The sequence below is a fragment of the Leptodactylus fuscus genome, chromosome 3 (genome assembly GCF_031893055.1).
Source record: "Leptodactylus fuscus isolate aLepFus1 chromosome 3, aLepFus1.hap2, whole genome shotgun sequence".
Lineage (NCBI taxonomy): Eukaryota > Metazoa > Chordata > Amphibia > Anura > Leptodactylidae > Leptodactylus > Leptodactylus fuscus.
Window position 1 is genome coordinate 212,320,656 of NC_134267.1, and position 17,774 is coordinate 212,338,429.

A 17,774-nucleotide genomic window follows, 5' to 3' on the forward strand; every position below is an offset into this window, starting at 1 on the left:
AGAAAGTCCTGCAAGAAGGACTTTTCTGTCCACTATTTTCTGCGGAAACCGGGCGGACCCTAGGTTTGCGGGTTTCTGCATGTAGCTGCTGTTTAAGTGGATAAGGTTTCCGTTTTTCGGGTCACCAGGTGGACCTGAAGAACGGAGAGCTGAAAGCTAGTGTGAACCTAGCAATAAACTGGTATTAATGCAATGCACCAGTATTCAGTCCTGGCTACCCATATTTTGGACCGAAACCTGAGGCGGCCTCCACCTCTGATTCCGGTCCAAAAAAACCCCATGTGAACTTACCCTAAGGGCTAAGGATAAAATGACCCTCAAAGGTGAATTACGCCATAAAGTCACTCATTCTATCTTTGAAATCCCTGTAGAACATTTCACTACAACTATTAGAAGAACACCCTTTTCCCTTTTTCACACCAAAAGTGTAAATAGGAAACATTTTCCAAACAGCTGCAGCGGACGTGTGTCTGGAATTTTAATTTCCATCTTGTTTCCAGGGAGTGAACGTGCATCACAGAAGGAAACTGAACGATTCAGGAAGCAATTTCACTTTACTGGCCCTGTGATCTGAAATGTTAAATTTAGAAAGATATAAAATAACGCATGGTGTAGAATAAGGAGCGGCCCGGTATGCAAGGCAATGTTTTATTAAATAAAGGATATAGGGGAATTCTTCACTAATATTACTTGTATGTTTTACTGTGTAAGTCATACTTAACTTTTGAGAAGGGACATCAGGGAGATTATGAAAATTAGTGTAAAAAATGTTTTGTACGAGACCTACCCTTTATAGGATACACCTTAAATCCAATGCACTTGAATTAACAAGTTATAACTATGACCTCCTTCATCATACCCCAAAATGAATACAGGTTTCAAATCTGACCCAATAACCACTTCCTGATCCAGGCCGTACTATTACACCATAGGAGCTGGTTTCAGGGTTCTGGCTGTATTAGGCCGGTTTCACACAGGGTTTTTTGGTCTGGAACCTGAGGCGGAGGCCGACTCAGGTTCCGGTTCAAAATACGGATAGCTGTGACTGGATGCCGGTGCAGTGCACTCCACTCCGGATTAGGCCCAAATGAATGGGCCTAGTCGAGAGGAGGGAGTGTCTTCAGGAGGATTCATGAGCCGACTTGGCCTGAAGAATGAGTATGTCCGTTCTTTTTTCCAGGAGCCGGAACAATCCACACCCGGAAAAAAAAATTGACCAGCTCCCATTGATTTCAATGGGAGCCATCTTTTTGTTCATGATTTTGAGGATGGATACGGCCTCAAAATCATGACCAAAATACCTCGTGTGAACTCAGCCTTATACAGCAAGACCCGGTGCTAGCAGCAGGAATCGGAAAATGCTCAAACTCCAGCATCTTAATCCTTCAGAAGCTGTCAACAGTGATCATGGCATCTTGGTGGTTACAAGGCAAAGGGCTGCCCCTTGCTACCCTCTTGAGTCTTCCCCGACAGTAGTGAGGAAAGTGTATCACAGGACAGGGGCAAAACAAACCTGAAACCAAAAACAGAAACTCACTAATACCAAACAGTGACAAGCAGCAAGAAATGCAGGACAGGGGTTGAGTAGAAATGTTGAGGGTAAAACAGACTCTCACACAAGACAAAACTCATACCACTTCCAATTCAGCTCCTGAAACCGTACAACTCCAACTAAACTCTCCTACTAACCTGGACCAAGAATCCTAGCTGGTGACCACGAAAACCAGGCAAGGAATGAAGCCAGTAGTCAGCCTTATACAGACCCCAGAAAGACCTGATAGATTGATGACAATGTCAAACACCTGAAGCTCACATCTACTGAGACACCAAGCAAGCTCAAGTATACACAAAGGCAGATACTCAACCACTATCCCAACAGCTCAGTGGCGAAGAGAATCACAGGATACCGGCTCAAAACCCCAGACAAACACCACCAGAAAATACTCAACCATTTTATAAAACAACTCAGATCCTGACAGAAGCCCCTTAACTGGAGGGTCCAAAGAAGGAGGCAGGAGGCGCGCTGGTCGAGGCCACCTTTTTAACACACAACGCGTTTCGGGTTAACCACCCTTTCTCAAGTGTGTGCCTTATCCGGAGGGGTCTCTGGATTTTTTCAAGTGGTTTCTTTCTGGAAAGTGCCTGTACTTTGGGCTGGAGAATACTGCTGCTTGTAACCAGTTAAAGTAAATTGTTCTTGGAGCCTGTTCCGACTGCATCCAGCATGCTGTAAAATAAACTGTAACCATCATGCTGAGTGCCCATCTGTGAACTATAACCACTAAAGCTCTGTGCCTTTACAACCTTCAAGTCTTGTGCCCATTTGTATCTGTAACTGTGTGTGACGTTCCTTAAACTGTAGCCACTGAGCATTGTTGTACCTCTTGGAGTAAAAGCTTATTACAACTTCACTGTCACATTATTTCTTCACTGCGCCAAACTCGAATGGAGTCCTTTGTTAGGATCAAGAGCCACACACAGACCTGAAGACCTCGCATACCTCCATAATCACAGGCTTACAGTGACCTTCCTTCTTGTCCTTTATGCTATAACAGTGGTCACCAACGGTGTAAATTGAGGGGGTGCAGAGTCGCATACAGGCACAGGCGCCTTAGGGGCCCCATAAGGTGTCACTTCCCAGTATATATAAACCAGCTGGTAAAATTAAACATTACAGTTTATTATGTTTTTGTCGCAGCAGTAAGTTCTTGTCGCGGTGTTTATTCACAGCATAGTGTAGGGCACAAGACAGTGAGCTTATTACAAGTACTCTGTAACTTTATTATCAATGATTTTAGAGAATTAGGAAGCCCTGAACAGTACAAACAGATCCAGATAAATGCTGATCACTAAGATGTTCTGACATAATACATGGAAACCGTGAAATGAATAATTTAAAGCACATCTCATATCCATCAGTACGGAGATTGCTCAGGAAATGACTAGTGGTAAGTTCTCTTTGTTCCTTACTTTATCTCTTTTAGATAAAATAACTAAAGTGAGAAAACTATATTCACGTCTTACAACCCAAATATATTTAATAAGGCCTCACTACAAATTACATAAAGCAATGTTACATAAAAGTAATCATTTAACGAAATATTCTAGCTAAGGACTTTTATGTGACCACCCTCAAAGGCACGCTAAAGAGGGCAAACGCTGCAGGAAAGAGACACCAAAATTGATGTTTGTAATCAAATTGATGAGTGTATAACACTCTTAGGAACCTATCTATAGTGTAGGACACTTTTAGTAACCTATCTATAAAACATAGCATAGAACACTGTCAGGGCTCCTAGGAACCTATCTATAAAACATAGTGTATAACACAGTCAGGGCTCCTAGGAACCTATCTATAAAACATAGTGTAGAATATTGTTAGGGCTCCTAGGAATCTATCTATAAAACATAGTGTAGAATATTGTTAGGGCTCCTAGGAACCTATCTATAAAACATAGTGTAGAACACTGTCAGGGCTCCTAGGAACATATCTATAAAACATAGTGTAGAACACTGTCAGGGCTCCTAGGAACATATCTATAAAACATAGTGTAGAACACTGTCAGGGCTCCTAGGAACCTATCTATAAAACATAGTATAGAACAGTGTCAGGGCTCCTAGGAACCTATCTATATAACATAGTGCAGAACACTGTCAGGACTCCTAGGAACCTATCTATAAAACATAGTGTAGAACACTGTCAGGGCTCCTAGGAACCTATCTATAAAACATAGTGTAGAACACGGTCAGGGCTCCTAGGAACCTATCTATAAAACATAGTGTAGAACACTGTCAGGACTCCTAGGACTCTATCTATAAAACATAGTGTATAACACTGTCAGGGCTCCTAGGAACCTATCTATAAAACATAATGTAGAATACTGTCAGGGCTCCTAGGAACCTATCTATAAAACATAGTGTAGAATACTGTCAGGGCTCCTAGGAACCTATCTATAAAACATAGCGTAGAACACTGTCAGGACTCCTAGGAACCTATCTATAAAACATAGTGTAGAACACTGTCAGGGCTCCTAGGAACCTATCTATAAAACATAGTGTAGAACACGGTCAGGGCTCCTAGGAACCTATCTATAAAACATAGTGTAGAACACTGTCAGGGCTCCTAGGAACCTATCTATAAAACATAGTGTATAACACTGTCAGGGCTCCTAGGAACCTATCTATAAAACAGTGTAGAATACTGTCAGGGCTCCTAGGAACCTATCTATAAAACATAGTGTAGAACACTGTCAGGGCTCCTAGGAACCTATCTATAAAACATAGTGTAGAACACTGTCAGGGCTCCTAGGAACCTATCTATAAAACATAGTGTAGAACACTGTCAGGACTCCTAGGACTCTATCTATAAAACATAGTGTATAACACTGTCAGGGCTCCTAGGAACCTATCTATAAAACAGTGTAGAATACTGTCAGGGCTCCTAGGAACCTATCTATAAAACATAGTGTAGAACACTGTCAGGACTCCTAGGAACCTATCTATAAAACATAGTGTAGAATACCGTCAGGGCTCCTAGGAACCTATCTATAATACATAGTGTAGAATACCGTCAGGGCTCCTAGGAACCTATCTATAAAACATAGTGTAGAATATTGTTAGGGCTCCTAGGAATCTATCTATAAAACATAGTGTAGAATATTGTTAGGGCTCCTAGGAACCTATCTATAATACATAGTGTAGAATACCGTCAGGGCTCCTAGGAACCTATCTATAAAACATAGTGTAGAATACCGTCAGGGCTCCTAGGAACCTATCTATAATACATAGTGTAGAACACTGTCAGGGCTCCTAGGACTACCCAATTTGTAGATCTTTATGTCAAAGCGGAAAGTGACATTATTATATTCTGGGATCTCTTCAGACCTTAGAGTATAATAGATGGAGGCCCAGGAAAGGTGTAAAAATAAAATAAACCACTCATACTCACCTTCCCTTAACTCTCTTGGGGATCCTTGCGGTGTCTGGCACTTTCTTTCTGAATTCATCGGCCTGGGGGTTACAGTTTAGGCCATTTTAGTTCACCCAAGATCTCCATTTGTTCAGTTTCATAAATAACAGAACAATTTGGAATATTATACCTATGGAAACGCTGGCTGCGGCTCGCTACATGGGGACTTAAGAAGGATCACATCTCTTATGTTGCACAGAGTTGTACTTGTTATATATAATACCAAGTTAACATGTGTAGTTGTAAATTTAACCTAATGCACATTATAGACAGTTCAATGGAACCCACTGAAAAGACTATAAATCCGCCACTTCTCATGTCATATTTGACATTACAATGTGAACCTCTACATCACTACTTGCACAACCTAAATCACTTGCTTTGCAGACTTCCTGAAAAAAAAAACAAAAAAAAAAAAAACGTTTTCTGTTTACGTCAATGGAGACACATAGTAGGAAACTCGCCCTGAGACATCTGCAGGATATTGTCACCGAGGACACCTACAACTGGCAGAGGTCTTGGAAAGGATGAGGTTTTGTGACATCTTCTATAGAGTTGCACTCTGGAAGAGGAGGAGGAGGTTTTCCTATCTCCATTCAGAGGGATTAGAATGAGCTGTTGTGTGACTCTGCAGGTGTTTGGGGGAAGGACGGACATTCCTGGAGGATATGACCCTTCCTTTGTTACAGTTGCTTCTTAGAAGAATCCTTGAAGAAGAAAAAATGTTACCTACAATAAGGAGGATTGTATATACTGTAACACTACTCGGTCTTGTAAATGGAAACGGAACGTCACACTTGTAGATGTGCCAATAACAGTAGTTTATTAGGTAGAGTTAAACGTTTTTCGATATTTCATATATCTTCTTCAGACTCTACATACATAACAAAAAAATAAAACAAGAATAGAAAACAAAATACATTTGCATTACTACATGCACAAAATGATATACAAAATTCTATATACACAAGAGCCAATCCAAATGGTGCAGATATGAGCGTGATTTCCAAGTCGAGTAAGTACATATACTGATGTCTCGTTCAGGTGTAGCGATAGGATAAGTCAGGCAAGAGGCCTCAGGGATGGTAAAGAGACGACATGTTAAGAAAACATAGGTTGAATCTATGCCATTAATAAACAGTGACGAAGTAGAAAAGAGGAAGAGGGGTAGAAAAAGGACTGCGTGGATTGTAGGTCCATATACAAATAAAGAAAGGAGAACATAACAAGAAGATAAAAGATAAAATACCTTCAATTCAAAATCAAAGTCCTAGCTAGAGTTTCCTGGGTTTAGATACCGGGGATGATAAACTCTGTGAACCGTAGTAAAACAATCTAAGTGAATGCTCAGTATCAGGGAAATCAGTATAAGCAGTGGCGTAACTTCCGTGGTAGCAGCAGTAGCAGCTGCCACAGGGCCCGGGCCATTAGGGGGCCCGGTGACAGCCGCTACTGCTGCGGTTTTTTTTCAATAGGCAGTTACGGGCCCTATTCACTTGCCGATCCTGGCTGGGCTGGGATCGGTAAGTGACACTGCGGGCCCTACAAAGGCTATCATTATACTCGGGGGTCTTTGCAGACCCCCGAGTATAATGACCGGCGGATCGGGAGAGGTAAGAAACATAAAAAACTGTTACTTACCTCTCCGCGATCCTGCCAGGCCTCCGTCCTACTGTTGTCTGACGTCTCTGATGTCACATGAACCCGGCACGCTTCCCGGGTCATGTGACGTCCGACGTCATTAACAAAGGAGGCAAGCGCTGGTCAGCACAGGAGGACAGCACAGGAGCCGGGGAACAGGTAAGAAGCAACAGTGTTTTTGTTTTTTTTTAATGTTTTTATTCCCCGGGTCTCCGATTATTATACTCTGGGGTCTGAAAAGACCCCAGAGTATAATAATTGTTTATTGGGACCGTATCAAACAGCACAAATCCAATATAAGATGTAAAAACCTATTTCTCCCCATACCGGCACATTTTGATGCCAAAAACCATAGTGTCACACAACTCCGGTTCCAGATACTGGAACATGTTGAAGCCCCAAGAAGGGGAGGTAACCGCATCTTGATCCTGAAGAGGCGCGAAGCATACTGGATTCATAGGTTACAGACCCTTGAACCAAAAGGTCTGAACCGCGAATATGATGTACATGCTTTTTATTTAATTGTTTATACTAATTTGTCTTATTATTCTTTGCAGGCTCGTTGACACTCCGCCGCGACTATGCCTCCAGGGTCCGCAACTTTTTTCATAGTATCCTTTTTTACACCCAGTTTTTCTGTATTTGCGATTTTTCTTTTTTCATCTTTATTTTTTCAAATTTTTATTTTTATTAATTTTTTAATTATATTTTTTACTATTATTTTTTCTATTTTTCATGTCTATTTTTATTTTATTTTTATTAATTTTTATTTTTAATTTTTTATCTTATTTGATTTTTATCTCTATTTTCCTTTGCTAGCTCACATTCTTTTTCTATCTTGTTTATCTTATCTTATAGATATTGTACTCTATTTCCTTTTTGTCCCTCACTGGGTGTCTGCTTGTTTATCTTAGTTTATTTTTATTTTTCCATCTTATTTTCTTCTCTATTTTGTGTTTTATAGATATAGTGCTTTGGCAGCTATAGCCCTAATTCACATTCTTCATTATTTCTTTGGATGTGCACCACACACATCAGTGGGTTCCGGCAGCTTGGTTTTCATTAGCAGCAATAGAGTCTAGTTCACACATGTAGCTAGTCTTCACTATTACCGTCCTCTCACATATTTAGCCCTTCACGCATCACGGTATCTCCCCTTGAACATGCGCATCACGCGCTCTCACACCTGCATTACCTAGCCGGCACCTCGGATCTGCCTTGCTCTCGCGGCATCCGACTCGTGCTTCGGCTCTACAGAGCGCGCATGCGCTTAGACATCGCTACCAGCCGGCTGCTTTTCCCGGCCCCTCCTCTTTTCCGAGCATGCGCACTATGCACGCGCATGCGCCGGTTGGCTTCCGGCTGGATTTAAAAAGCCTGCGTGAGCACCACTGCTGCACGCCTTTTCATACAGCCGTATGGCATTTACATTGGCGCGACCACGCTACCCACAGCATTTGTTATTCTGTCAAGCGGACCCTGCAGGCTCCCCGTGCGGAGGTAAGTCCTTTTCAACCTAGACACGAGCTGCTGTTTGCCCTAAGCTTTTCCTGGTATTTTTTCCCTCATATGCATGTAACAGCATTATGCATATGTGTGTGTAACAACATAAGCATACCATACATGTGATGGTCAAATTCATTGGTCAGTGTCCTTGACTTATAATGGAGTGCGGTCTCTATTTAATTTTTATCTAGAATTGTATATGACTGACTGATGATTACCCTCTACTTACCTTATACTGATTACCCTGATACTGAGCATTCACTTAGATTGTTTTACTACGGTTCACAGAGTTTATCATCCCCGGTATCTAAACCCAGGAAACTCTAGCTAGGACTTTGATTTTGAATTGAAGGTATTTTATCTTTTATCTTCTTGTTATGTCTCCTTTATTTGTATATGGACCTACAATCCACGCAGTCCTTTTTCTACCCCTCTTTTTTTCTACTTCGTCACTGTTTATTAATGGCATAGATTCAACCTATGTTTTCTTAACATGTCGTCTCTTTACCATCCCTGAGGCCTCTTACCTGACTTATCCTATCGCTACACCTGAACGAGACATCAGTATATGTACTTACTCGACTTGGAAATCACGCTCATATCTGCACCATTTGGATTGGCTCTTGTGTATATAGAATTTTGTATATCATTTTGTGCATGTAGTAATGCAAATGTATTTTGTTTTCTATTCTTGTTTTATTTTTTTGTTATGTATGTAGAGTCTGAAGAAGATATATGAAATATCGAAAAACGTTTAACTCTACCTAATAAACTACTGTTATTGGCACATCTACAAGTGTGACGTTCCGTTTCCATTTACATATTTGGGGTTGGGACCCTACGACTACACCTACCCATTACCTTGGGCCTTGCATCCCTCGACCACTACTCGGTCTTGGGCATTGGGCTAGATTTTATCTTAGTTTATACAATAGTGGAAAGACAGATTGTAGATCCCTGGCTTGATGTTACTAAAACCAAACACCTTAGATCTGTTTAGGCCAACAGCTATTTCTCTTGACCCCATACACAGTTTGGCCCATGGTATGTATTCAGCGGGGAAATAACTTGCTGCCCTCACCTCTAGAAACTTCTTATCTTTAAAGAGAAGAGTGTACGATCTAACGTGCCCAACCCTTCATTCCTTGACATCTGCTGTTAGAGTAAGGTTGGGACATCCGCCATACACGATAGATGACTGGTTAAGTCTGCTGAAAACCAGGGGTCTGGTTGGTTAATTTAACATGTATGGGCACCTTAAGGCCAGGGCCCCATGGGCCAGAAACACGGCGATTCGCCCCACAACAGAAACGCCGAGGGAAAAATCGCGTCTTTCTACAGTAACAGCAAAGTGGATGGGGTTCATGCGAATCCTCTGCCAATTTGGCGTTAAAATCCGTAGCGCAAACATGCGGTGCTTTCCAAAACCAGTACGTTTTTGGAAATTGCAGCATGTTAATTATATCTACGGAAACGCCGGCGGCTTTCCCGTAGATATAATTGTAACAGAAAGTCCATAGAGGAAAACTCTGCAAACTTTCTGCTCAAAGCGCTGCGGGAAAAACCCGCTTTAGGCTGAAGCCCCACGTTGCGGAAATGCAGCTTTTTTTGCTGCAGATTTTGCTGCGGTTTTTTGAGCCAAAGTCAGGAGTGGATTGAGCAGATGGTAAAACTATAAGCATTTACTATATATTTCCTGTTCCTATTGCAGCCACGCCTGGCTTTGGCTCAATAAAACACAGCAAAATCTGCAACAAAAGAAGCTGCGTTTCCGCAATGTGGGGCTTCAGCCTCAGAGCTGCTTTTTGCAGCTTCCCAGTACATTATATTAAATGGTATCACTATGAAGTACAATTTGCCCCAAAAACCCATACAGTTATGTGAATACAAAAATAAAAAGTTATGGCTTTTGGAAGGAAGTGAAAAATAAATAGTAAAAAAAAAATGGCTACAGTGGGAAGGGGTTAAATAAGAATCTCATCCACACGTTGTAGAAAAATATGCACAGCGGAAATCCTGCGATTTCCAAAACTGTTGCGTTTTTGGAAATTGCAACATATTATAACCAGGGAAATGCCAACTTTTTCCGTAACTGAAGCAGAAAGTCTGCAAGGAAAACTCTGTGGACTTTCTATGAAAAGTGTGATGCGTTTACGATGCGGTTTTTCCTTCAGTCCGCTATGTAGGGCTTTAGACTTGACCTCTTTCAGACTGCCCAAAAGGCTATATAATTCCTTCTCTTGTTCTGCAAGGATGTACCAGTAACTACAGCCAGAGCTCCCCAGAGAAGGCAGGGACGGTTTATTACCATCCCTGCCTTCTTGATCGCTGTATACACGGAGCTCAATGAGCACTGTATATACAGCTATGGGCGCCACCATTATGTGGCCACCCTCTGACCCGGCGGTCACGTGATCCGCCGGGTATCAAAGTCTGTAAGAGCTGCTGGGTCCTACAGGACCCAGATCAGTTCTATAGTTACAATCAGGAGGCTGGATTCCTCCTGCAACTGGGGCTAAATGTACCAGCCCCAGTTGTAGGGAAAAATCAGCTTCCCCCACAAAAAAAAGTGATCAGATGTTTCCAAAGGTCTATTATGACCTTATGGGGACACAATCTAAAAAAAAAAGAAAGAAAGAAAAAATTAGGAAAGTAAAAAATTTAAGTAAAATATTAAAAAAAAAAATAATAATGTGCCAATAATATGCCCTTGTTCTAGCCTCAACCCCGACAACATCATATAAAAGACAAATTACTGTAATGGGGAGGAAAAAATATTTTATATTTATACTTTGTACTACTAAATAACATAAAAAGTAAAAAACAGGCATGTTTTCCTTCCGCTTATGTTTATATTTTCCAGGATGTAAAAAAAAATTAAAAAATTAAAAAATGCAAAAATAAAAACAACAGAAAAATAAAGACCTAGGTGTCACCGAAAAAAGACGTTGAAATTAGATCAATAGCCCAAATGATAATGGTACAGCCCTGAAAATATCTCTTTTACTGGACCAGAAACTGGCCCGGTACTGAAGTGGTTAATAAACTATATGACTAAGGTCGGGGCCCCATGGGCCAGAAACGCCGCAGAAAAAATTGCAGCGTTTTACAGTATCTGCAAAGTGGAGGGGATTCATGCGAATCCCATGCCCACTTTACATTTAAAACCGCAGCCATTTTCAAAAATGGCGCGGTTTTGGATATCGTAGCATGTCAATTATATCTACGGAAATGTTGGCGGCTTCCCGTAGATATAATGGTAATAGAAAGTCTGTGGAGGAAAACTCAGTGAACTTTCTGTTCAAAGCGCTGCGGGAAGAACCACGATGCGTTCCCGCTGCGGTTTCTCCACAACCACAATTTTCTCACTTCAATAACAATAATTGGGCAAAAACACTGCATTTTCGCAACATGAGGCTTCAGCCTAAATAATTTATCCAATCCATAGATATCAATACGCCCGATTTTACGTCTCCTGCAGGGGGTGTCAATCAAGCAGACAGATTAGCTGTTCAAGTTTCAGATAATAGGGATAATCTATTGGGCAATTTAGTTGTTCCCATTCCTGAAAAAGCTGGATAATCAGCCTCAGAACAGGTAGCCATATTAGTGATGACTGCACCCAACTTTTCCAAACACAGAAAGGCTTAATATAATTTCTATGAAGCTGACTCCGGTAAAATGCAACATCACTAAGTGCAGCAGATGAGCGCGACTACTGCTGTTAGCCTGAAATCCTCCAGAGGCCCATCAATGCATCAAGGCCTTGGCATGAATACCCTGGTTACTTCCTGGTAAGCACAAGCCCGATCCTCGCTACATTTCCCTCTGTGCCTTCTGTTTTATTTATACAAGTACAAATCTATAGTGAATTCCTGCTCTGAAGGACAAGGGATTTCTAAGTGGTTGCTAGCACAAGGCTACAGAGACGCTTCAGCTTACTTACTAGAAGCATCAAGAATCCTTCCAAACTAGAAGGATATGAGAGCCACAGGATCAGGACATATTGGAAGTAAACCGAGAACGTTCTTATTCAATGACAGCAAAGATCATGGAAAATTTAAGGGACAGTTAGTTGTGGCCCAGGGCCCCAGGGAGGGCAGCATTTTTGCTGACCTAAGCCAGTCCAGGACAAGCTGTACTGGACTGGCTTAGTGTCACCGTCACTGAGCGGTGGATTGGGGAGGCCGCTGGAGCAGCGCTGCTCCAGCGGCCACCCCTCACGCTCAGACAGAGAGCAGGTCCTCTCCCTGCCTGCTAAAGACACTCACTCCGCCCCGCTCTGTGCGGCCCTGCCCCTTCCACTCGGCCCCACCCCCTCCGTCCACCTCAGACGACAGAAACTCATGGCTCACCCCTGGTCCCAGCGTTCGGTAAAACTACAACTCCCAGCATGCATACTTGCTCTGCTGTTCTTGGAACTCCCATGGAAGTGACTGGAGCATGCTGGGAGTTGTAGTTTCCCAGTGCTGAAAGTTGCTGACCCCCGGTCTAAAGGATAGGGCTGTGTGATTATGACCCAAATCGAAATCCTGATTAATTGGCCATTTTACCCTTATTAGAATTAATGATTATTTTAAGCCACACCCCAAAAGCAGATCATAATAAAGGTGAAATGGGTTGTATTCCTCAAGACAATTAACCCTTCCCGCGGGTGACGTTTTAGACTCTTGCCTTCCAAATCCCATAACCTTTTTATTCTTCCTGTCACAGATCCATGAGGGCTCAATGTTTGCGGGACAAGTTGTTAGTCGTAATGGGACCATTTATTATTCTATACAATGTACTGGGAGGCTGGAATATTATTCAGAATGGGGTGGAATTGGACAAAAACTACATTTGTGTGACTTTCATAAGGACTTCGTTTTTAAGCATTCACTCTGCAGCCGAAATGACGTCACCTGTATTCTATGCCTGTGGTACAATTCTGGGAACACCAAATCTATATAGTTTGATTTACATTTTAACCCCTTAACAAAAAAGGAAAAAAAAAAAAGATTTCTAAAAGTCGCCATATTCTCCGACATGCAGCACTTTTGTTTTTTTTTCTGCTACGGTGTTCATCGTATTCGAGAAAAATATTTTTGCAAATTTCTAGATCGGACATTTTAGGATACAAGGATACCTAATGTGCTTCACAGTAATTTGTTAGTTTTATGTGTATTTTAGGTGATGATTTGAACGTTTAGGTTTTTTTCAAAAAAATTTAAAACTTTTTTTTTTTTTTTTTAAATATTTTATTTATTATTTTATTAGCCCACCTAGGGGGCTTGAATCTGCAATCATTTGATTACAAGTCCTGTATTGCAGTCTATGGGAGATTTGCTACATCACTACTGAATCCTAGACCAACCTCCATAGTAATATGTCTATGACAAGCCGGGGAACTGGTCGGCTCCTGCAATCTCTCCGACTTAGGGAGTGTTCACACTACCGTCAGTGTCCGACAGGTAGTGTCCGCTGCTAATGTCCGTTCAAAATCTTGCACGGACATTAGCAGTGGACACTAGCTGTGTCCGTGACATTTTTCATTCATTTAAATGGAGATCGGGTGCATTGTTTTACACTCCGTGCCTGTCCTTAAGTGTCTGTTCCTAAAGATGTCTGACTTTTCAAGTGGACAGAAAAACCCGATGTAGGTTTTTTTCTGTCCGCTTGAAAAGTCAGCCCACAAATATTATCAGATTTAAATTGAAACATTTTTGTAAATTGACAAAATTGAAAATTTTGCTAAATTTTGGATGTATCCATTGCCAATCGAAGACAGAAGACGGACACCACTAAGATGGTTAGAGAAAATCTCTAAAACTCTGCAAAATTTGCATAAATTTTTAAAGCATTGTCTACTAATATAAATATGATTATGTCCATGGGAAAATCCCTTAATATACTTTCAGGGGTCTAAGCCATTTAACAATCACCTCTGTGGTAGCGCTTGCCATGTATTAGGGACTCACAATCGCTGCACTTTACAAAATTACTCTACCATCGGCAATCACGAATGTAAGCGAGACCCCCTCCCCCACCATAGCTGTAATTCAGGTCTTCCAGCAAGATGAGCGAGTGATTATAAACCGTGTAGCATCTTCTTCAAGATGCCTCAAACCTTCTTGCATCAATTAATCTCAATTACCATTCCTACCGTCTGCTTACATTAGAATTCTTACACCGAGGCGACGTCCTCCCTCCCCCCAGTCAACAAAATCCATGAAGATGCGGTCTCTTTCCATTACAGCTCCTGGATTGTGACCTAGATTTTTCCAGACTCCTGAATGATATCATAGCTGTAAAGTAGGTTATACAAAATGGAAAATTTGTATTAAAAAAAAGAAAAAAAACTTGAAAAACTAAGTGACAGCCTCTGATAATGCTTTAATGGTGGTCATTAGAGATGAGCGAACACTGTTCGGATCAGCCGATCCGAACAGCACGCTCCCATAGAAATGAATGGAAGCACCTGTGATGCTGACTTTGCTGGCGGCCGGCATCACAGGTGCTTCCATTCATTTCTATGGGAGCGTGCTGTTCGGATCGGCTGATCCGAACAGTGTTCGCTCATCTCTAATGGTCATCGGTTGTCACAGAGTTGAGGAATTCTTACTATTTTGACAGAAGAAGACGGCTTAAGACTTGTGTCTTGATGCTTAGACTGGGTAAACCCTCAAGTTATCCCTTTTCCACTGGGGGTCAGTCTGATGGTAAGCCCACTGATGAATGGTGGTCCTGAGCGAGCCGTATGAACAGAGGAACAAGATGGCTCATTCCATTTATATGTGTGGGACAGCCGAAGAGAACCCGAATCGATCAAAAGAAGTCCCATAGAATTGCACTATGTTGTCGTGAACTGCTGCTCCCTTTATACAGGGCACACAGGACCTCCATTCTCATGATACGCGAGAGGCCCAAGAGTCAGGCCAAGTCCAGGGCAGGGTGGTAAAGAAAGGCCAAGCAGCTGTTCACCTCCTGGGATTGGGCAAATACTCTTCTTAATAATCCCTGTGCTACCAGCAGGGCTGTGGTTGGAGTTGTGGAGTCAGTCGGGACCAATTGTGGGTGTAGCCGGAAAAGAAGTTACTCAGGCTTCAAAATAAATTAATTTATATTGAATTACATAATTATTGATATTGTATAATTAGATACCGTTTGTTACATATTTACTTTCACCATTATTTTTATTGTGAATTTGAGGCTCTTTACTGCATCTACCTGACCATGGGTATCAGCTAGAGATGAGAGAACACTGTTCGGAACAGCCGTTCCGAACAGCACGCTCCCATAGAAATGAATGGACGTAGCCGGCACGTGGGGGTTAAGCGACCGGCCGCCGGCAAAGTGTACGTGCCAGCTGCTTCCATTCATTTCTATGGGAGCATGCTGTTTGGAACGGCTGTTCCGAACAGTGTTCGCTCATCTCTAGTATCAGCCCTTTATGAAGGAATAAGAGTAGGAGTCAGAGTTGGTTTGTTGACCTTCCGACTCCACTGGGTATTGGTGGTGCACCTAATTTATGGCAAGGTGCACAGTTCCTCATAAATGAAGTGTATTCTCTGGTGGAGCTGGGTGCCTGCACAGAAATGTACACCAGCTTAGGCTAAAGCCACACGTTGCGGAAATGCAACTTTTTTTGTTCCAGATTTTTCTGCATTTTTTTGAGCCAAAGCCAAAAATGGCTACAAATGGAAAGGGAGATATTTAGAAGGCTTCTTATACTTCTCCCTTCTCTTCAATCCACTCCTGGCTTTGGGCTAAAAAAAACCAAACAAAAAAAACAACATAAAACCTGCGTTTCCGCAACGTAGGGCCTTAGGCTAAGGCCCCACTTTGTGGAAATGCAGCTTTTTTTTGTTGCAGATTTTGTTGTGGTTTTTTGAGGCAAAGCCAGGAGTGGATTGAAGAGAAGGGAGACGTATAAGAGCTTTCTATATAACTCACATTCCTCTTGTAGCCATTATAGGCTTTGGCTCAAAAAAACGCAACAAAAAAAAAAAACCGGGTTTCTGCAACGTGGATTACTAAATGATCATAAATCTGCTGGGCCTCCCTGGGGTACTGACCACTTTGCCATAAAAACACCATAATATTTGTTGCACGTGGCATTTAAAATGTCAAAGTTTGCAACTTTTTTATGCAACAAAAGTGACACAGTATGTTAAGAAATGTGGCCCATAATGTATATACAGTAGTGTAGAGGGTTGTTCCAATTTCGGAAATGTCTATATATAGAAATCCTTTTAGAAAAAAATAATTATATTTATATCCGGATTAAATAAATCCGAATTAATAAGAACTTACCACCAAAGTAAAAATTAAATAAAAAATAAAATGAAGTTTTTATTTGTAAGCCTCTGGCACCCTACACAGCTTCATCACTGGTGTCGGATACACTCGGCAGATGATCTGCCTCACAAAACGGATGACAAAGACGTCGTTTAGAAAACACGCTTGCTCAAAGTCCCGCACACACATATCATGGAGTTTCATTATAAAAGTGTCTTTCAATAGAACGGCCTCCCCTTGGCAGGGTTACTCCTCAAATGTCCTGCCGAGCGGCGCAGCTTCTTCCTCTCCTCTTTATGTTGCTTCTCAGCTTCTTGTCGCTTTGTTTGTTGTTCGGACTAAAATAAAATAAATAAAAATAATAAAATAAATCTGATTGCTATGGGCAAATGCAGCAATGAGGACTCTATATAGCATATAATGACACAATATGGTATTTGCGCCTTAGCGTGTGTTTGGCAATGACATGCCGCTACCTAGAAGTATCGCTCCAGCACATGTATACCCATATAAGATTCCTGGAATCATAATTGAAGCTAAAAGACATTACTGCAATCTTTCCAAGAAAAAGACGTCAGGGATAATAAAGGTGTCTGGCCCCGATATCGTATGGAAGGTGACCGCACATAGGACAGTCACCAACACAAAGGAACCGTTTAGTGTCAAGTTCGTTTCTACTACAACTATAAACATGGAGCAAGGAGACGTCTATATTCAGCAGAAACATCACACCAAGTATGTCAATAGTATCACACAACACATGTAACCCATGTAAACAACTGTCCAGCCCTCTGATACATGGGAATTCCTGTCGTAACCCGCACTCACACTAGAGATCCTACAAATCTAGAACCATCCAGTTGAGGGCAGCTATACGGTCGTTTCCTTATATATTCCACGCTATGTTTGGTGGTGATCTTCTATGGCTAGCGGACATGTTCTGTCAGCTCAACAGCTGTCACAGTTGTCATATCCCCACGGCAAACAAAAACCAACCTAATAAATTATGTAAATCTCATCAATTCCTTCTAATCGTATGTAACTAAAACACAGATTACAATGTTCTCTCCAATCCAACTGTCCCCCCCCCCCATTATGCATGTCTTTTCATTGCCTGTCTCTTTCTCTGGTGTGTGTGTATGTATATGTATGTGTGTGTGTGTGTGTGTATATATATATATATATATATATATATATATATGTGTGTGTGTATATGTCTATGTGTGTATGTATGTATTTACGTATGTGTGTGTATTTACATATGTGTGTGTATGTATGGCGTGAGTGTGTGTATGTATGTATGTTTGTGTGCATATGTATGTATTTATGTATGTATGTATGAATGAGTGTATGAGTATGTATGTGTGTGTATGTATGTATG

General features: G+C 41.5%; 1 protein-coding gene across 1 annotated transcript in view; it reads right to left on the minus strand.

The window, feature by feature from the left end:
* Positions 1 to 16,081: 16,081 nt before the first annotated feature.
* Positions 16,082 to 17,774, minus strand: part of NOL10 (nucleolar protein 10) — a 46,458-nt gene continuing 44,765 nt past the window's right edge. The window contains exon 21 of the mRNA XM_075269141.1: positions 16,082 to 16,731. Coding sequence (XP_075125242.1) covers positions 16,612 to 16,731 — 120 coding nt within the window. The 3' untranslated portion in view covers positions 16,082 to 16,611. The remainder of the gene's footprint in view (positions 16,732 to 17,774) is intronic.